Below are 19962 nucleotides of genomic sequence, written 5' to 3'. Positions count from 1 at the left end.
TGAAAGTCATATTACATATGGAGACAATTAGTTTTAGGTAATTTATATCGCAATTTTCGCGTTTTAAAATAAAAAAATGATTATTTTATCATAAAATATTAGTTTTAAATTATATTAAATTCATATTACAAATGTATCTCTATGTTGATTACGTATTACTGACTTCCTCATTTTCCTGCCGTGCGTTTATCGTCCACTTCCGTCTTCATCCGGTGAACGTCATCATGGCCACCACAGTGTCGAAGAAAAGGAAAGTAAGTTAGATTCCAATTTACTCGATTATTAATTCTAAATGTTAAGTGCATATTATTGCGCATAGCCTTATTTTCATTCTGTACTCTTGTAATGTATAGTATGTGAGCCTTATGTTGAAGATGCAATCGATATTGACACGATCCCCCATGTGTTTTTCCCGTGGCTCTTGTTGGTATTCGGGTAATATGTATTGGTAGTGGCTTGAGATATTTTGTGTAAGCAGTCAATCCATCATGGATTGCAGTTACTAGAAAGTTACCGCCGGGTTTTATTCAAGCTGTTATTTTCCATTTCAGTTTGTCGGAGATGGCGTTTTCAAGGCGGAGCTCAACGAGTTCCTTACTCGAGAACTGGCCGAGGATGGTTATTCCGGGGTAGAAGTGAGGGTTACGCCTTCAACTACAGAAATTATTATTATGGCAACCCGGACACAGAACGTGCTCGGTGAGAAAGGACGGCGCATTAGGGAATTGACATCTGTAGTCAGGAAAAGGTTCAACTTCGCAGAGGATTCGTTGGAGCTTTATGCCGAGAAAGTAGCCACTCGTGGTCTCTGTGCGATCGCACAGGCCGAGTCTCTTCGCTACAAACTTATTGGAGGATTAGCTGTTCGAAGGTATTTTGAATTAATTTTAGCAGGCCATCCTGCCTTGGCATGTAGTATTGTTACGTATATGAACAGTTTCTATCATGTACCTCACGGATATGGTGTGCCTGCGGTAAAACTAGCTGAAATCTTGTGCTGTTTTACTTTGGCGTGGTTGAGGTTTCGAAGCCACCAGGTCGGCTATTAATTTCTTCGCTTTTTGGAATCTTGATGTTAAGAGCAGTTGGCCTCTATTTTGAAAATGTTTGGTGTTACTATCATTCGCCTTCTTACATTGTTTTTGCTGAGGTACATGTAGCCATTAATTATACGTGGTGTTTACTGGGTTTGCTGTGCATTATGGTCATGAGATTGATGAAATGATGTTATTTTCAGAGCGTGCTACGGTGTGCTGAGGTACATAATGGAGAGTGGTGCCAAGGGTTGTGAGGTCGTTGTTTCCGGCAAGCTTCGAGGCCAGCGTGCGAAGTCAATGAAGTTTGTTGATGGTTTAATGATCCACAGTGGTGAGCCTACCAACGAATATGTTGATACAGCCACTAGACACGTACTACTCAGACAAGGTAATTATCGACTATGGAAATGTTTTCTCTTAGATTGTGGTGATTCTTTAAAAAATTGTCTTTACGTTACATGCAAGTACTACGTGTTGGGAAACTGAAGTAATTGTTATTTGGAATACAAGTCAGTTGGATTTTAATATAATTTCTCTTTGCTTTTTGTTAAATAATGTGTTTACTATATGTGAACTAATTACAAGTATTCAGTATGTCAGCATACATGTAGTGTGAAATCTTTCCTATGATATGCAATGGCAAGTAAGTTTTTAACTAAACTAATGACTAAATTATGGTCTACAAGCTGCATTTTAGTGGTAAACAGCACACATTCAGTTGGAGACAGAACACATTAGTGAACCCCTTTAAAAGTGCTTCAGTTCTTTCTTAACAACATGACCTTATACGCACTGCTATTTCTATTGTTGTATTTCCGATGCTTAATTTCTTGCATTAGTGGTTGAGTGAAGGATATTAGTAAACAGTTGTCCATTACTGTGAAATAAAAGCATTTACCAAGGTGAAATAGTAAAATGACTTGCATGACTACCAGTAATAGTATGTATGCTGTTATATATTGATGGAGAACTCTGAATGCTTAATCGTAAATTGTATGATATAATGCTCTTCCTTGTATAAATGCTAACACCAGTCGGGTGAACGTGAGGTGGTGGAATGAGGGCACAGCATTCTCTAATGTGCGAATTTGAGTTGAAGTGGGTATTAACTATATTCTTGTCAGTTGATTGGCTGACCCTCTTCTGACCCCATGGTGGCACCACACATTTGAATGAATGGCTGAATTTGATAAAATTTTAATACAGTGGAACTTGTTTAGTACGTTTCTGAAGGGACCACAAAAAATGAACGTACTAACCAGGAAAACGTACTAACGAGGAAAGTAAAAAATAGCAGTCGGGGTAATTGCAATCTGTGGAAAAGTCGTCATAATTACAATTACTATCGGTAGTTCTCGTAGGATCGCCTTCCTGAACTCTTTTCACCTTTAAAATAAAGAAAATGGGCGCTACATTGAAAAACAATACCATGTGAATAAAAATCACAATGTTTCATAGATTTCCCGAAGACAATTACATGAAAACGGCGTTTTTCTCCCGTGATTTATCCTATGTGTATTTATAGAAAGAGGACAAGTAAAGCTAAGTCATTTCTTTTTTGTCACAGCATACTCGGAGAATATAACAACAACCCTGAGTATGTCAACGGGTTGTTTTTAAACATCATAAAAATTGGACAAAATTATATTGACCTTAAATTACGGCAATAGCAGTACACATTCGCTTCTGGGATAAAGCCATATCGAGTGTTATATCGATCGATATATCGAATAATAACACGCAAGATTATTAGAATACGACGTAATTACAAGAAGATTTTATATTATACAGTTGAAATTTACTTTAAAAATTTGTTTAATGTCGTCTGCTTTCGTGCCGAGATCAAGTATTTTTAAGCTAAGCTTCGCGTGGAGATTCAGAGCATCGTCTGCTCGTGCAGCAGTAGTCAAATACGCACGTAGTCCGTAGCATTGACGTCGTGCAGTACTGCTTTAGATAAAGTGGGAATTGGATAAGACTCATTTCTTCATCATGATAACTCGTGCAATAGCAACAATTGCCCACTCGTGAAATTTGTGCGCAGTGGGCACTCCAGAGGCAACAGAAGGTGAGGAGCTCGGGGTGGGGAAAATTAGGGCTTCTCATTGGCTGCAGTTTTGCATAGTCAGATAAATTCATCACGTCATAAGAATTGAGAAATGCATTTGGATAAATCACGGTCGAATAAAGATATGTAGAATGAATACAACAATGTTAATGGCTATTAATAATAAATTAAATCATGAATTCGGAGCTTTACGACCCTTAAGAGGATACTGGAGAACGAATTGCGGGTTGCGTCACGGCTAGCAATTGAGCGTACTAACCAGGAAAGCGCAATTTTTTAAAACGTACTAACCAAATACTTTTGCCTGTATTTTGTTCCGATGGTACCGGGACCGAGAGAAATCGTCGTACTAAGGAGGAAAACGTACTAAGGAGGAACGTACTAACCAAGTTCCACTGTACATGTTTCTGAGGAGTCGATTTTTTATGACAATATAGTCCTTGCTCCGTGATGTCACGACTCAGCCCAGTTCAATGCTGATTAAAAATTACATGGAAGCAATACACCAAACATCAAAATATTTCCATCATTTTAGATTGCTGAAAATCTTTGGTAGCATTGTAGTAGTCGTCGTCAAGGTCATAGTTTGAAAAAACCTGACAGGAATAGAAAGATGGAGAAGCTTTAGTCTTCCAGCAGATGATGCTGATGCCGATTTTGTGCTTTGTATGAACTTTGCTGAACGTATTGGAAAATTTCAATTGCGCTTGGCTGTATATTAATAAAATTTACCATCAGGAAGGTAGATTTGCTGTAATTTAACAGAGAGGTCCTATCATCGGGCCCTTCACGTTTCTTCTTGTGGCTGTATTGAATTTATCACTCATGCTCTTTTCTCGTGCCTTTTTCAGTAGTTCATATGTAGTAAGCTCTCATTTTTACGATGTTCACGGGATGGAAAAACTGGATGTTAGTATGAACATTACTTATATTTAGGGATCATCACGGAAAACTTTCTACGTTATAATTTCTTGTCTCTTCAATCTCCAGTACTTAGTCACAATGAGGAATAGCTTCAAGGACATGCGTATACATAATATACGCGATTAATTTGCGTGCAAGTGTAAAAAAACAAGCAAATTCGTTTGATTTTATCTATAAAAGAATGTGACATGATGCACTTGAGGGTTGATATCTTCCTAGGTACAGCAAGTCCAAGAAATGTGAACAAGATGCATTCCAAGACCTTGCTCGTATGATGATAAACCTATGCAAGGCATCAATAAGTGCAGTTGTCCTGCAGAACGACACTTCATTACAATTGCAGAACACTAACACTACATTACCATTGTGCGTTAACTCACGATTGTGATCATACTGATCTAGCTGGGCATTGATACAGCCGGAGCCAAAAAAAATGCTGTATTGCATTGGTTGATTCGGAAGATGTCAAATTTTTTATTTTGGGCACACTTGGAATTTTCTAATGTTTCTATCTCTGAAAGTTTGCTAATCAAATGTTCATAAGAAGAGGACTTACTGAAATACCAATTTATGTACATAATGAGGGGGTGACAGTGATTCCTATGAAATGAAGCTCAATTTATGTTGTTGCATGGGTACTGAAGTATATCCTACTGAAGAAAGAACAATAATTGACTCTCTTGGGCACAGTGCACGGGGAGAATGTAGCATTGTGAGTATCCACCTGAATGCCTTTGCTTATCTATTGGACTTCATATCAAAGTTCTTTTTGCAACCACCGGGACTGAGGTTTGTAGTATCGTAAATTTTGTGATAACGTTTCTTTTACTATAGATCAGATTAGCCTTTTTATTTGGAGCTAGGATTTGCTTCGTAATAACGAGGATTTTTAACTGAACTTTTTTGGCTCTGTTGCCTTATTTCTGCTGGCCTTTTTTGCAAAGCTAACCATTTGTTGCCAACATTTTGCTGTGGGACCCTCACTCAGATATACATCTATGCATTTCTAATATTTACTTTTTACATGGCTCTTATTTGAAACTAGGGTAAGAAGCATCATGCAAAATCCAGGATAGCCTATTAATACTTTGGCCAACGTAACACTTGCAAGCTGAAATCTGAGTCCATTTAAATCGCTGATCGAGATACTTGGCTGTGAAATTTCAGAGGTGGTGGGGTTAAAAGAATTGAGGAACAATGCTACTTTCTCTTGTAATCATGTGATCCCATTTAAATGTAAATTGGATGGTGATAGGAAAGCTGTGCGTTTATGGCAAGGGTAATCAGCAGTTTTTCTGACTTCAGCCTGGAAGGCAACAGCGAATTTTAAGTTAAAATTTGTGCTTCAATTTTCCAATGCCTCTTGACTGCCATTCTACTATAATTAGCTCTAGGCACCTTACTAGCAAACCATAAATGTAAGGCACTTCGTATCAGCCTTGAAACTATGTCCAGTCCTATGCTACCTTATGATCCAAGTTGAAAGCTGCTATGATCTTAAACTGAGCTGAACCTCCAGGCCATCTGGTCAAAATATTCTGAATAAGTCTTGCTGTAGTACACTTACAACCTCGTCTCTGGTTGACAGATTTATTTTGGTAGTTCACGTTCTTATGTGGCTATTCTTCTCTTCAATAGGTGTGCTTGGCATTAAGGTCAAGATCATGCTGCCGTGGGATCCAAATGGCAAGATTGGACCAAAGAAGCCTCTTCCTGACCATGTATCTGTTGTGGAACCGAAAGAGGATGACCCTCCGATTGCCCCTTCCAGTGAGGCAAAAGCTACCAAGCTGGAAGCATTTGTCCCTCCCCCTGCCCCTTGATTTTTCAAAATAATCATAAGGCAGTTTATGGTAAACCTCTGTTATGAGTTTTGGTGGTGATCAGAAATAAACTGTAAATATGCCTTCCAAATCTTTTTTATTCATTGTTTATGAGAAGCACCATGAGTTTCATTTGGTTGAGAATATGTTTCTTGCTGAATTTCTGTCATGAAATTCGTATGGCCTTAATTTATGCTAGACTTATTGTGTTCAGATGTTTGGTGAAAACGCATTACAGTCGGATCCGGATTTAACGTCTTCGCATTTAACGTTTTTCCACATTTAGCGTTTATTTTTTGGGTCCTGATTCATGCCCTATTATGACAATGTAAAAATGATCCATATTTAGTGTTTCCGCATTTTGCGTTTTTCATATTTTATGGTCGTAAAATTTTTTCCAGATTTTGTTGTCAGATTTAACGTTTTTTCATGATGATTCATGCAAATGATAATCCAAATCGTCGATATAATCTACTGGGGAACGCTTCTTCGACTGCTTTCTTCTGCGAATGCAGCGCTGGGACCTTCAACTCGCAAGCTGGGTGATTTGTCTTCTCGTAATGTTTCGCTCCCCTCCTGATCCAAACACCAGGCACTTTTTGTATCAGATGTGATCTAATTGAGCAGTCATCCCTCAACCTCAAACTACCTTATCCTTCACTTCGATGATACGTGACGACTGATGACACAAGCTATCCTCCGAGGGCCTCTACAATAATGGTTTTCTCGTAATGTTTTCAAAACTTTCATTGGGTAGAGAATACTTAATGAATTTTTTGCTGCATGCAGCACCTTTTAGTTACTTATAATAATATATTTTATTCATACAAAGCCATTCCAATCATTACAGACCCTAAAACCTGAAAAAAATGGCAGGTCCTCATTTAGTGTTTTAAATTTTTTCCCCCCTGAAAAATGTTAATCAGGATTCTTCTGTATTTACCTGTTATTGCTGGCCATTTTGATTGCACTAGTTGCTTGCAACTGTTGGTAGATGAGTGCTGTGGGAGTGGTCTGTAATACAATTAACTGTCAATGGGGATTTTGAGAAGAATAAGCACTTTCAGTTGCGGTGAATAGCAATTCTGATTGTATTGTAGAAATTTGCACTTGGCCTTTGAATTCTTTCATGAGTTAACATAAATTTACAGCTAATGGGAATTACAGTGGGGATGTGCCGGATGTGATTTGAGTCATAATTTGCTGGCTATGGTAAAAAACCACTAGTGTATACAAAATCGTTTGATATGTAGGGTTCAGCATTGGTTAATTGTAAGTAGTCCTTTTTATAATCCTAATACACAGGAGAAGGCAACCTAACATTTACAAAATGATGCATTTTCGCCTTTCGCAATTAACAACTTATCTCATGGTCCTAACCATTCAATTAGGGCAGACCATTTAAAAGAACCTTATGTGCTGAAAAATCTCCATTTTATTGACTTAAAATAGTGTGTACAGTAGTCTTTATGTTGGTACATAATCTCTGCCATTGTTACATAAGACTCGCATTTTACCAAGTAAATATGTAATTTTGTCGTTTTTGTGTGGCAATAGGGAAGGCTGTCGTCTCAAGAAATGTTAAAAAGCACAATAACATTTTCACCATTTTTTTTGTCATTTTTAAGCCTTTTGAAATAGAGTTCTGGCATCAGCACCACTGCTGTACTGAGCCCCAAGAGACTCTTCCGTCCCCTCCGTTGGGAGCAGTTTTGCGTGACATTCGTTAAGAAGGGCCTCGCTGATTATCCTGCACTCTCAGCACCAACCTTTTTCGACCCTTACTAGGGGAGACTTCCCATTATCTCAGACTCCAAAGGTAGTTTGGCTCCCTCCTTTCCGGGCTTATGACCCTACCAGCGGCATTAGTTTGTGGTCAATCATGCTTCGTTTGTATGAATTAGCTAGGTATATGGATAATTGTTGCTTGAATGTAAATTGCAGACTTGGAACTCAATTCCTCATTTTATTCTGAGATAGTCAAATTTCGAACGAAGCTCTACCGTCCATATTACTGCATTTAATGCAGCAACAATTTCCATGTCATGATGATTTTACTGAAATTGAGATATAAGTTTATATTTATTGAAAACTTCGTTCAAAAATGGTAAACCCTGCTCAAAAGACAAAGAATTCAATTCTTAGTTTATATTTTTGAGAAAGGAACAAATATTTAATTCGAAAACTGACTGAATGAATTATTGAATGATCCTTACCACAAAGAGGGATAATACAAGACGAGGGGTCCGGGTACCTGCTCCTGGATTTCGAGGGTACGGCCTAAAGTCCCGCTTTGCTGGGTCCAGAAACTAAGACTTCGAGAACCCGCGACAGTCATAAAAGGGGGAGAGAAAGGGAACATATATTTACGCTATTTGATTCGAGGGGCTTTCGCCCCCTGGGTCAAGAAATGTTCTGATGCATATTTTCGTCATTAGTAGGGTAAGGGTTAAGCGAGGAAAAATGTAGCCAGCTAGCCCTCCTCCCTTCATGAAGCACTTTGTAAACTTTGTTTTTCCCACCATTGTTCAGTTAGGGCTGTGTTGCACCATCTTATAATTTTTATGAGTTCGATGGCTCCAATTGAATAGAATCTTGGCACATTTGAGTTCCTCATCCTTGTCAAGGTCCTTTCCAAATGAAGCCATTTTTGTGGTTTAAGTCTTCCCCCCCTCTCCCTCCTAACATGGAATTGGTGCCTGGAATTTTTTCTGTTTCGCGGGCATTTAGGTAGAAAGACCGCGGCTGTTCAGCTTCCTTTCCAATTCTGCTATATACGAGTAGTCCAAGAGTTGATTTTCTGAATGGGTTGCTTAGTTCCTGTAAATAGTCCCTAGTCCCTTTTTATTTGTTGGGCATCTGGAACAAATTGTTTTTTAGTACTGAATTAGTAATGCTTGGTGTTGGAAGTAGAACTAAGTCTTGTAAAGATAGTGGCAAGTGTGGAGGTTCAGTCCAGATGCTACAGTTTCAGGCATGCAGTTGACATCTTTCCTGAATAATAACTAGCGTTTATGAAAGAGGTCAATTCTGTAGGAAGTAAGATTCCCCTTTGTGGGTGTGGTTAAAAGCTAAGGAGAGAGAGGATTGAAGAATTTGCTCAAAGTATGATGGTTGATAATGTAATGGTTATTGGCTGCTATGTCATATGGTTCTGCTCCATTTTAATCAGCCTCTTGGTCAGGTCGCCGTGTGACTAGTACAAATTCAACAATTTTCAAAGTTATGGCCATGAAGAAGTTTTTATCATTGTTGCTGTGAATTTTTTTAATTCAGCCCTATTTTATTGGACATTGGCCATTAAAAGTGGATGGGGGATTTTAGAGGATAATAATCATGTTTGCTGGGTAATAATTCCTGATGAAGAATTGGGGTGAGAATTTCCCTGCTGGACAATTTATTCACACTTCTTCCAATATATGTATTGATATGGGAATTGCACATTGTCATCAGGAACTTATATCCATTTCCTTCACACTATTTGATTAATACATACTTGAGGTGCGTGTTGGTTTTTCGGGATCTCCTGCTTGGCCAACTGTCCCTTCTGATTTTCAATGATCAATTACATCTGCTTATGCTGCAGCTAGTGTCTTGGTTTATAATGTTATCATGCATCCATGCCTGAGTGGCTTCATTAATGGTATACCTAATCCCAGTACGTAAGGGATTAGGGAAATAGTCTACTCCTGGTGATACCTTTTCTTGCATACTTAGCTAGGCTACTTTTACCTTGTTGACTTACTCCAGTTGGAGGCATCTTGGTTGCTCTCTCAATCTTGTTTCCAATGTCTGACCTACCTATTCTATGTATGCTAGGCTAAATTTTCAGGGTTTGGCATTGTAGTTATTTCAGACTGACCAAATCTTTTACATTTACCAAATGTTAACTCAATCATGATTAAAGCAAATAGTTTTGATATTGGATCTCTTTAGGATCCTGAAAGTATTTCTTCATTTAGTAGAGATTAGGCTACTTGTGTGAATCCTGCCTTCAGAGAGGTGGTTTCCAACTCTAGTAGCTGCATCACAAGTCTTTGTGTGTGGCAATATCTGAAGGATGCCAAATCCTCTGCAAGGCAGAGCAGTTGACCCTCATCATAGGGTAGTTTCCTTCATCAAAGAAAACGAAAGGCATTGATTGCGATTCGTAACCCCCCATTAGTGTATTCATAATATACAAATTACATATTTGGTTTTAGAAATACCGGTTTAGACTAATGGCAAGGGTCAATTTTATCCTCATTTGAAAAAGGCCAGATTGGCACCCATGTGATGCCACTCCACGTGATGTCACAGACCTAGTTTCTATACGAGTAAATTAGAGTTTTACATCGTCTGAGGTTACCAATGCATGCGTGAGGCACAGAGCTCAGGGAAACATGTCTTCATAATCTCCTATTAAAACTGGCTAAGGTCGGAAAGTTTTCTTCGTTTGATTAGGTATTAATAATCCTTATTAAAGCCAAGCGCTACCAGCTAGCATGGTACTCAGCTACCTGCTAGCATCCTGCATCGTATCCGCTCAGCCTCGCCCCAAGGTCACCTCAGTTGCGGCAGTGGGAACCGGAACGACGTCACACGGACTTTTTCCTGGCATTCATACTTACCCGTCGCGTTTTCGCGCTCTTTAAATTTTCACTTTTCATTTAATTGCAAAAAATAGATATCGTCATTTAAAAATCTAAAAGCATGAAATACGTACTCCAGGAGTAATAATCTTTCGATTTAGGCAATAAAAAAATAATAGGAAACCACCTCAGCTTAGATAAGTTATTATTCTAATTAAAAAGTTTAATATTGTTAGTTGGCATGAGTTTATGAAGTATTAAGGGGAGTTTGTGGATCTTAATTTCTGTTTGACATGATAACAAACATCAGGCAATCCATTAGTATGTTATAATTTCAGATGAGGATAATTGATTGTATGTATCTTAGCCTATGGCGACCCCTGCAGTGCTAGGCACTACAATTAGACAATGCAGGGAGGCTTCTCAATTGTGAATCAAAAGAAAGACATAGATAATTTACTTATAGACAAAAGAGAGTAGGTAGAAAGGAAGGGTTGAATGCACAAGTTTCTTGTCACATTATGTGAAGGATTAAGATCTGTAACTGAAGTGATACCAAATTTTGGGCCATATTTATTTGGCAAATGCTGTAATATTCTGGAGGAAAATTTTCTCAGGGTTATGTACATATTTGCATTTTGGAAATAAGAGGAGGCCATGAAAATGACTGACGAGGTTAGCACTATATTCTGGAATGGACAGTGGTGGCAATGATAAGATGTCGTATAGATAGAGGTTGGGTTGGTTTTCTGTTGTTTTCTTTTTCTGTTCATGTGAGCAAGGGTGCCTTTCTTGTAATGATATCAAGTAATCAAAGAGGAACAATATTATACCTATATTGTCTGCATCAATTGAATACTGCAAGGTATAGAGAAGAAAACTGTATTCATGAATCCAAAGCTGCCGAGTTGAATGTCAATGTATATCCTACATTTATCAGATTCAACTGCAGCCTAGTCAATTAAAACAATCCGTATATGTCTGAATAAAGTCCCCCCCTTTTTTTCCAAAAATGCCTGTGATAAAAGTTAAGGGGGGGACTATATTCAAACCCACTTTTTTCATTTTTTCCCGAAACTCAAGCCAAAATTAGGGAGGGACTATATTCGGAGGAATGCGGTAGGTAATCATGTCATCATCTGGGAGCAATTCCATGACTCATAATATGTACCTATGGAGAAAATCTGAAATTTAAAGACTGTGAACTTCCCTCGTATTTCTACCTAGTGAAATGGGAAAATTCATGACTCGATAATTAGAAAAGCCCTCCAGAGAAACCATGGATGGAAGTCCTCCATGGTTTCTCTGGAGGGCTTCTTTAATTATTGGCTCTGGAGGTTGAAAACATTTTACTAGGGAATTACATTTTTTGGAAATGAGCTGCAGAATATTTAGCTGATCATAATGGTGGTGGAATTTAGCCTTCATATGCTACCCTTTGGATTACTGATTTGATCCCTTGGGTTAAGGATTTGGGTGATATATATCACCCAAGGCTTAGTTTTATGGAGAGTTCCGTTTGTGTTGTCTATGGAAAACTGATAAAATTGTTGGAATTTAAATTCATATTTTTAAGCACCTACATACTTCAAGTGCCTACTGAATGTTCAAAATTAAAATAAAAAAATTAATTTCATTACGAGTAATGATCTTCAAGTTCCCCCATACAATAATTTGCCGTGTAAGAGGTCTGTGTGACCACATGATCCTGAATTTGTTCCATTTCTAAGTATCTTGGAAAGATATGAAATATGTATTCCTATAGGGAAAAAATTACAAAACTTAAATGGTTAAAATATTTATTAACAAAAGATTACAAAATCAATTCATATTTAATAATGGATAAAAGGGTTCTATAAAAGCTGTGCAAATAAACATAAACTGATCACAAAAATGACTCATCAACACAATAAATATACACAAACATATAAATATTAAAAATATACACCTAAAGAAACATGATTATATTCAAAATAGAGGAGCACAATCACAAAGAGAAGTTGTTCAAACATGACTAAAAAGGCCAGTCGACTTCACTATCAACATGAAAGGATTCTGAACACTAAATACATGCATGGATTTTAGTCATGACAGCAATTAACTCTCAGCTGGGGTGCACTAAAAGAGCGTGCTTTTCATCACACTGAACTGCTGAAGTGAACATCATCAGACGGACACATCGAATGCATGTTAAAGTATGACCACCCGCCAATCGCAGTTATTTTCATAAGGTTAACGGCAACAAGCTTAGCAGTCATTATAATTCATCCTGAAAAGGCAGTTTGTGGCAGTAAAAAGTGTAAAAACATTAAATATGGAGTGCTTATTCATTAACCATAAAATAATCACAGAAGCATAATATATTCCATCAGACATGCACATCTCTACTGCTTCATGCCAGGGAGACCTTAGATTTAACATTCCACACATTTTCCAGGGAGAGAGAGTAAATGTTAACTCCTCTAGATGAGAATGCTGCAAATTGAAACGCATTACATCATGTTCAATTCTACAGGCACATCCAGTAATCCAAAATATCAATGACTAGACCAAAAATTAAGAGATAGATTTGTTTGAGATTTTCCTATAACTGGAAGAATAGCTAACACAAAAATATCAGGCACATTACAAAAGTAATAGAAATAAAACATGTAATTGTAACTGCTATTCTTCCTCTTGCGTATGATTTCATGCACCATCATGAATCTATATTGGCTTTATGGCATTTACCAACATTTGACACAATTCAAGGATGCAGCCACTGCTCCATAATCAGTCTGAGTATTGTTATAGTATAAAAGAGTCATCATGAAGCATCGTCATCACTGAATGGGTTTCGTCGGTATACCCTTATTTCAGCTGGAGGTGGATTCAAACCGGGCACTGAAAAGGAAGGTTAATTTATTAGTGGAAGAAATTTGAAACATGCTTTATTTCATCCCATTCATGTTACATATTTATTTTGAGGAGATAGGGCTGGCTAGTGATTGCACTCATATGGGCTTGGAAACAATTAGAAAAGGCATACTTTTATAGGAAATTGACAGAAAATTAAACAAATGGAACATTCATCATGAGATCCCACTGTCATAAATCAACAGTGGCATTCATTAAAGCAAGGCCAGGTTAAATGAATGGAAACATACGCTTGGGGGATTAGTCGATTTTGAAGTAGCTTGAAATTTTTGGTAAGTTCTATGCCATTGCCATTTTTTTCATGAGCATAACATCAAAGGTAATACACCGAATATATGCACAGAACAGTAAAGTGACAACTAATATGTGCTCTGCCCATTTCACATTGAGGGATAACATAGCAGGATTAAAATACACAACGGAATTCACTTATCATAGATTTTTTAGCTCTCCTACCCTTAGTTTCTCTTTCAAAGGCAACAAATTTGCTCTTACCCAATATTTTGGGCTCCCTAAAAATTTTTCTTCTCATGTAATCTGCAAAAATTCTTCTCTTGCTGTTATCCTTCATGATTGCAGTTCTCCTCTTGTTATCTCTCTCCTTTTCTTTTCTATCTTGATACATTTGATACTTTTCATAAACTGAATGCACTCTATCAAGCCCATAGGCTACAATGCGAGGCAATTGTTTGGGCTCCTTTGGTTCACCATATTTTTGTTTCACCCAGCGCAATCTACGCAGGCGGTTGAACACTCTAAACCTTAGACTTGAATCCGAGTGAATGACATAAAACCACCTTTTGCTCACCAGTGCACATGACAGCAGAGAGGCATTGTCCAGCAACCTACAAGAAAATTAATAGCAATAATTATAAGAGAAACTCATTTCAATTAATTTATTAGCGTGGGCCATTTGGCCCATGAGATAATTTACAGGTTTACAACAATTCAGTAAAAATCATTTGACAAAGGTTCAAAAGGGAAAAAAAACACTGCATCAAGACTCAGTAAATGCAAAAAGTAGAGAAAAAATAACTCTAAAAACAGAATATAAACCTATGCATGCATATACATACAATTGCATCCCAAATGCGGATACCCGGGTATTTAGCCACACAACATTTTCAGACATTTTAAATACATTTGAAACAGTATCACAATTTATTCAAAGAAAAATATTCAGGTGTAACAGAAAAATGTAGGACCAATAGAAAATTATATCATGAATACAGATACCCGAGAAACCATGTATTTTAACGCAAAAAACAGCCTCAGCACCAGAGGTGGTCACCCAAAGAGGTTGACGTAAAGGGTGCTCTCTAAGCGCCCTACTGTTGGCATGTGTCATCATATTGTTTTCTCTCTGGTAAAGCGAAATATACAGATCAGCTTTTATGATGTTAATGGCTATAAAAACTTGATATTTGAAATAAACATGACAGTAAGACATTAATTTTTCAGAATTTGTGAGAAGAAAGATACATAGGTACAGAACACATACAGTATATTATGTGAGCTGATTTTGCGTGCACTTTTTAAAATTCCTTTCCCTAGGCCACCTCACATACAAGGTATTGTTCAGAACACTCCACTCATACAACATGTCTTAAATTATTAATTCTAAGCCTTATTTCTTGACGGAACACATTAATTAACATTGAAATATTTATTTATATCTGCTAATGCTCATTTTAGTTATTCCTTAATCAGAAATAATCGCGATTCTACATACGATGGAATTTGCTCTGGAATGGGTTAATGTTGTAAAACGAGGGCCTACTGTATTCTTAATTTCTTGTAAAAGGTATTAATTATCCATTATGTATATGAAATTTATAATTCAAAGGACTAATTGTATGCTTTGGTAGCCAATGATTTCAGCAAAGTTTGATGATGTATTTTAATGTGCAGGCTAATGGTAAACGCATCAAACATGGTATGTAGATGACAATGGCAGCCACATTCTCTAACTGGCTAGTGCCGGCTGCTCTTCAACCCATTTGCTCCCATCCCCTGGGATTCAAATCGACACCAAACACTGCTGACTGTTAAAGAATTTGAACACATTCGTAGTGTTGGTTTGAATAAGACATTTAATAGAGTATTTATTGACTGATTTTGACTATTATTGACTATCTGGCCAAAAACTTACAAAAAAAAACTCATATGATTGCAGCAGGATCAACTGATAGATATGTATCACTATGAATTCTGCGTACTGGTACACTTGAGGTGTTTGTGGCCGGCTTCAGGCCGCATACCATTATGCTAGTAGATGCAAATGGGTCAATGCACTTATGCCCTTTCCACTAACCTCTAGGCACCAACCCCACAATGCTGATAGCAAATTCCTCCCAAAAGCTACATCCCTAGCCTTTCCTCACCTCACACCTTTGGATGTAGTATGCACTTTAATAATCCCCTCCAAGTTCTCATTCTCCGCCCTATAAAGTTTTTCTGTGGTGCAAATGGCATAATTCCCCAAGTGAGCACCATATCAACGTGTGATTTTGCAATGAGACAACAATCTACACATCCTGGCTTACCTAAGAATGCTGATTGATATTTCCTCTGGCAGTTTTCCAACTATATCAAAGAGTTTTGGGCTACTCTGTTTCATAGTGATGACCTGGTGTCTTTTTAATAATTTTGTCCATAAGCTTGTTTCCATGTGATCAATGGTCTGTCATCTGGAAAACATAACAGGTTTTGAGCAAGGATAAAGTATACATCGACAAATTATTTACCTAATGATAAAACTAAAATCCCTTAATTAAAACTCATGATAATTATAAAATAATATATGATTCCAGAAGCCATTTACCATCTTCCACTGTTAGCTCCAAGTTTTAGTTAACAATCAAGAAGTATTTTAGAACCAAATGATATTTTTGAATGACCATTAACGAACACACAATAATTTTTCTAGAGCTGGTAAGGGTGTACTTATATCAAGGACTGATAATGCATTACAAAGTTCATCGATTTCATTCTCAGTAGCACATTATTTTTAATCATCTAAAATGCAATGACCTACAGAAAAACATAATAGCAGATGGGCAAAAACACAGGTTTAGTAAGATTGTGAGTAATATTTCTGTCTTCAGAAGACTACAGAAAAGTATAATTTTGATAGCAGATTGGCATGCAATATGTAATAATTTCAACACTATTTCTGCGATAGCTGAAATTCACACTGGCTCAGGCATGGGAGTATTCTGGAAAGGCATCTGATACCCTAGCATTGGAAGTCTTGTGGGTAGTCTCCCACCTTCCATACCAACATTATCATATTCTCCATTAACAAACAAAGAATTCTCACTGATCAAAATTATTTTCAGTCATTGCATAGTCTCCAACACTTATTCAAAGTCCACTACTGAGCACAAGGAACATACTGAACGGACGCTTCAGAATCCAGTGCTATACCGTGAACGGCTGAAAGCCAGGTTGTCAGGAAGAAGCCTCTGAAAAACTACATACTTTGTTTCCATAAGTTCTAGTTTTAACAATGGGCCTCAGTGCTAATTCATTACCATGGTGCAACTTTACCACCATCAATTGAAGAAAGAGGATGCGACTGTAATTCTTACAATCTTTCCACCAGACTCATTTCACCTATAATTTTGAGCAGAAGTTCTTGATCGGTTTCTGTATTGGTGCAGACCTTGCATGAGTGCCAAAATTTTTTATACAGCACTAAACAGCTGCATTGTGCATCTTAAGCATGATGTTTCTTTCAACTTAACTATCAAAATTGAAGACATAATTTTTTAACTGTTTACAAGTCCTTTTTAATGCATAATTGATAACTTAGGGTTTTCAACCTAAGAATCTTTCAGATGAGCATCAAAATTTTTATATTAATTTGATGGTAACGCAGTAGCGGATAAAAAACCTCAAAAGCTACCTTTACTTTTGTATTAATGACAAATAATTAAGTCACACGAAAAGTTTAAGAAATATTTATTTAAACTAATAATACGCACATACAAGACAATGCCATCATATGACATAAAAAAGATACAATTGTGGTTCTGCAATGTAAGGCAATGCAGATGGCCCCGCAAGGGGGGGGGTGTGTGCAGCCTGAGCCCCCCATATGTATCTCCCACTGTGGCAATGCCATTTGTAATATCCGTGATATACAAATATCACGGATATTACAAAGGAGGATCCTCAAGTCAACCTCTGCATGTGTTGTCACCCACCGCGCATTTAAATAGGTTTACAAAATTTGCCACTCGCATCCCTGATGGACAAATTGATAAGAGTTTCACGGGGGAATAAGGTGTAGTTAGGGGTATCATCCAAAATTTATATACATGATGATGTGACCTATGAAATTTAAAACTTTCCTGTGCTATTTCTCACAATTTTAAAATTTATTCTGCAAAATATTTTTAAAAAAGTGGATTGCATTGCAATCATCGCCAAGCAGTGGACATATTTGGAAACCGATAAAAATGCGACTGAAGTGGCAACAGAAATCAACCTTCTCTGGGATGGAATTGGGCTGTCTCTATGCAGTCCCCATTGACAGAAAAATTTCCTAGCTTTCATTTTATAAATTAATTTATTTTTTTTATTTGTCTACAGAAAAAGCCTCTCATCAATGAAATTAGGAAAAAATTGTGATAGCTAACATTTCTTTGTCCTGCAATGACAACTGTTGAAAGACATTCACCCACAGAGTAAATTACACATTCATTTCGCTCTCTAAATAAAACATAAAAGAGTAGCAAACAACAAGAGAAACAAAAAACGCACCATACCAAATGCCATAAACCAAAAAATGAGAACCACATAAAGGAAAGGAGAATTAGAACAAGTCATTTCAGCTGTATCACATGCCCAAAGAGGGCCGTTTATGGTAACGCTAGACACCGCCCAAAATTTTGATCACAGATTCCCCAGTTTTTCAATGAAAAAATAAAGAAATATTCATCTATAATGGACAATATTTTTACCTGTTGGAGACTAAATATATCAAAGGACATACGCAAGAAATTATACCACCTACCAACTCACATCATGAAACAATGATGGGGATAAATCAAATTCCTAACCATGTTGTTTAATTGATGGATATTGCTAACCAAAAGAAAGGTAATTAAGAAACCCAGTCTTTAATTATTACCTTATAGATAAATCTGTTGAAAATTTATCATCTAACACAATAACGGACTCAAAAATAAACTCACACACCCCACATAGAGGGGGTTTCTTATTAGAGTGAAGCCATATTAAGCTTTCTTAACAAATTTCTACTATACGCAATGTCTCATTAGCTGAAGATGACTCCTATTATGTTGGATAATCTAACTCGTAAAACCCCTTTACACTCTCATCAGAACATTTTATCAAGAGAAAAATGACTGCTACAAGCTATTCATTGAGGGGAGATCAAGAGTATTTCCATGCTAAATGTTGTAAGGCTTCCAAGGCTTGACCCCGTTTTTTCTCAATGATATACACCGAACCCATTCAACATGAATCTCCACGTCAAAAATACAATTCAGCATCTACAAGTGAAGATGTAAACAAAACCCTTACCGAAACAGCAAATGCCGTAAAAAAAATAGAACCACAGAAAGGCAAGGAAAACTAGAAATTGATTAGGCCTATTTCCAATCAAGTAAACGGGGAAGTTTTCCCATTTCGCCGACACTTTTCTTCAATATCTCGTCAATTCATGACAATACGTCAACACGACGGAAAAGGCGTCGGGCGAATAGCAAAATGATGTCACATAAACCTTACGCTTAGTAAGGCTACTAAGTACTTCACCAAGTTCCTGAGGCACAAAGATCACATGAGCATTATCTTAAACGAATCATACACGGAAGTTAATATATACTTTTAGAAAATCGCAAATGATACAGGAAAAGTAGGAGAAACTAGATTTTAACGCGAAGGAAAACGATGTAACAGAAATAATCCCCACATTAAATAAATTTAACGCAGTACAAAAAATCAAGAAATAAACCCAACAGGATGGTCACACAAAAACAAAAATACCTCTATAAATACAAGGAAAAATGACTATTTTTACAACTTACGTAAAACATATTACTACAATCGTATTCAAAATGTATTCACAGTTAATACGACGAAGTCGCTTATATTTGTTGTTCCACGCGAAATGGCATTTAAGTCAATGTAGAACTAATTCATAAATAATTATTAAATATAATATCAAGGGAATCACCATAGGGAGTTCGCTTCAAACCGCAAACACTATTATATTATGCATTATCCTAAACAAACGAGCAATTGTATTTTTTCCGAAATAACAACAAAATAGCAATCACAGATATTCATCACAAAGAAATGGATTGGCTGGCGTCTTTCCAACAAGAGAGGAGGAAAAACGGTGTAGCACCAGTTCACACGAATGGATGCGGGGAATTGCAACGAAGTATATCAACCGCATCAACTCTCTAAAATAAGGAGGGCAGTCCCAATAATTATGCGCTCGGGAAATGCTAGCAATCTAATGAGAGCAAATCGCGTACTTCGAAAATCTCACTAACCTGTCAGCTGCTCTTATTTCTCAACCCAATTAGCAATTAGAGAAATCGTCCATTGGTTGGTCAAGCGACATATCGTTGTCGATATGA

At 37.1% G+C, this 19962-nt stretch overlaps 2 protein-coding genes across 4 annotated transcripts; one reads left to right on the top strand and one right to left on the bottom strand.

Annotated features, from left to right (window-relative positions):
• The first annotated feature begins 153 nt into the window (after nt 1-153).
• On the top strand, nt 154-5943 carry LOC124162357 (40S ribosomal protein S3-A). The gene is made up of 4 exons (XM_046538868.1): nt 154-254; nt 552-871; nt 1238-1425; nt 5668-5943. Exons 1-4 carry the CDS (start codon nt 225-227, stop codon nt 5850-5852), a joined length of 723 nt encoding a protein of 240 aa, XP_046394824.1. The 5' UTR covers nt 154-224; the 3' UTR covers nt 5853-5943.
• A 6265-nt stretch (nt 5944-12208) lies between these two features.
• LOC124162366 lies at nt 12209-19962 on the bottom strand. 3 transcript variants are annotated; one of them, XM_046538876.1, is made up of 4 exons: nt 19876-19962; nt 15886-16029; nt 13835-14184; nt 12209-13306 (listed from the first exon to the last, which is right to left on the bottom strand). In XM_046538876.1, the coding sequence occupies exons 2-4, from the start codon at nt 16008-16010 to the stop codon at nt 13230-13232; spliced, it is 552 nt and encodes a 183-aa protein (XP_046394832.1). In that variant the 5' UTR covers nt 16011-16029; nt 19876-19962; the 3' UTR covers nt 12209-13229. The 3 variants fall into 3 exon arrangements, with proteins under 3 accessions (XP_046394832.1, XP_046394833.1, XP_046394835.1); XM_046538877.1 differs by lacking the exon at nt 19876-19962 and adding an exon at nt 19551-19859; XM_046538879.1 differs by lacking the exon at nt 19876-19962 and adding an exon at nt 16958-16979.

Source organism: Ischnura elegans, chromosome 7 (assembly GCF_921293095.1).
Source record: "Ischnura elegans chromosome 7, ioIscEleg1.1, whole genome shotgun sequence".
Lineage (NCBI taxonomy): Eukaryota > Metazoa > Arthropoda > Insecta > Odonata > Coenagrionidae > Ischnura > Ischnura elegans.
Note: the sequence above shows the minus strand (reverse complement) of the source record. Positions and strands in the feature narration are given on the sequence as shown.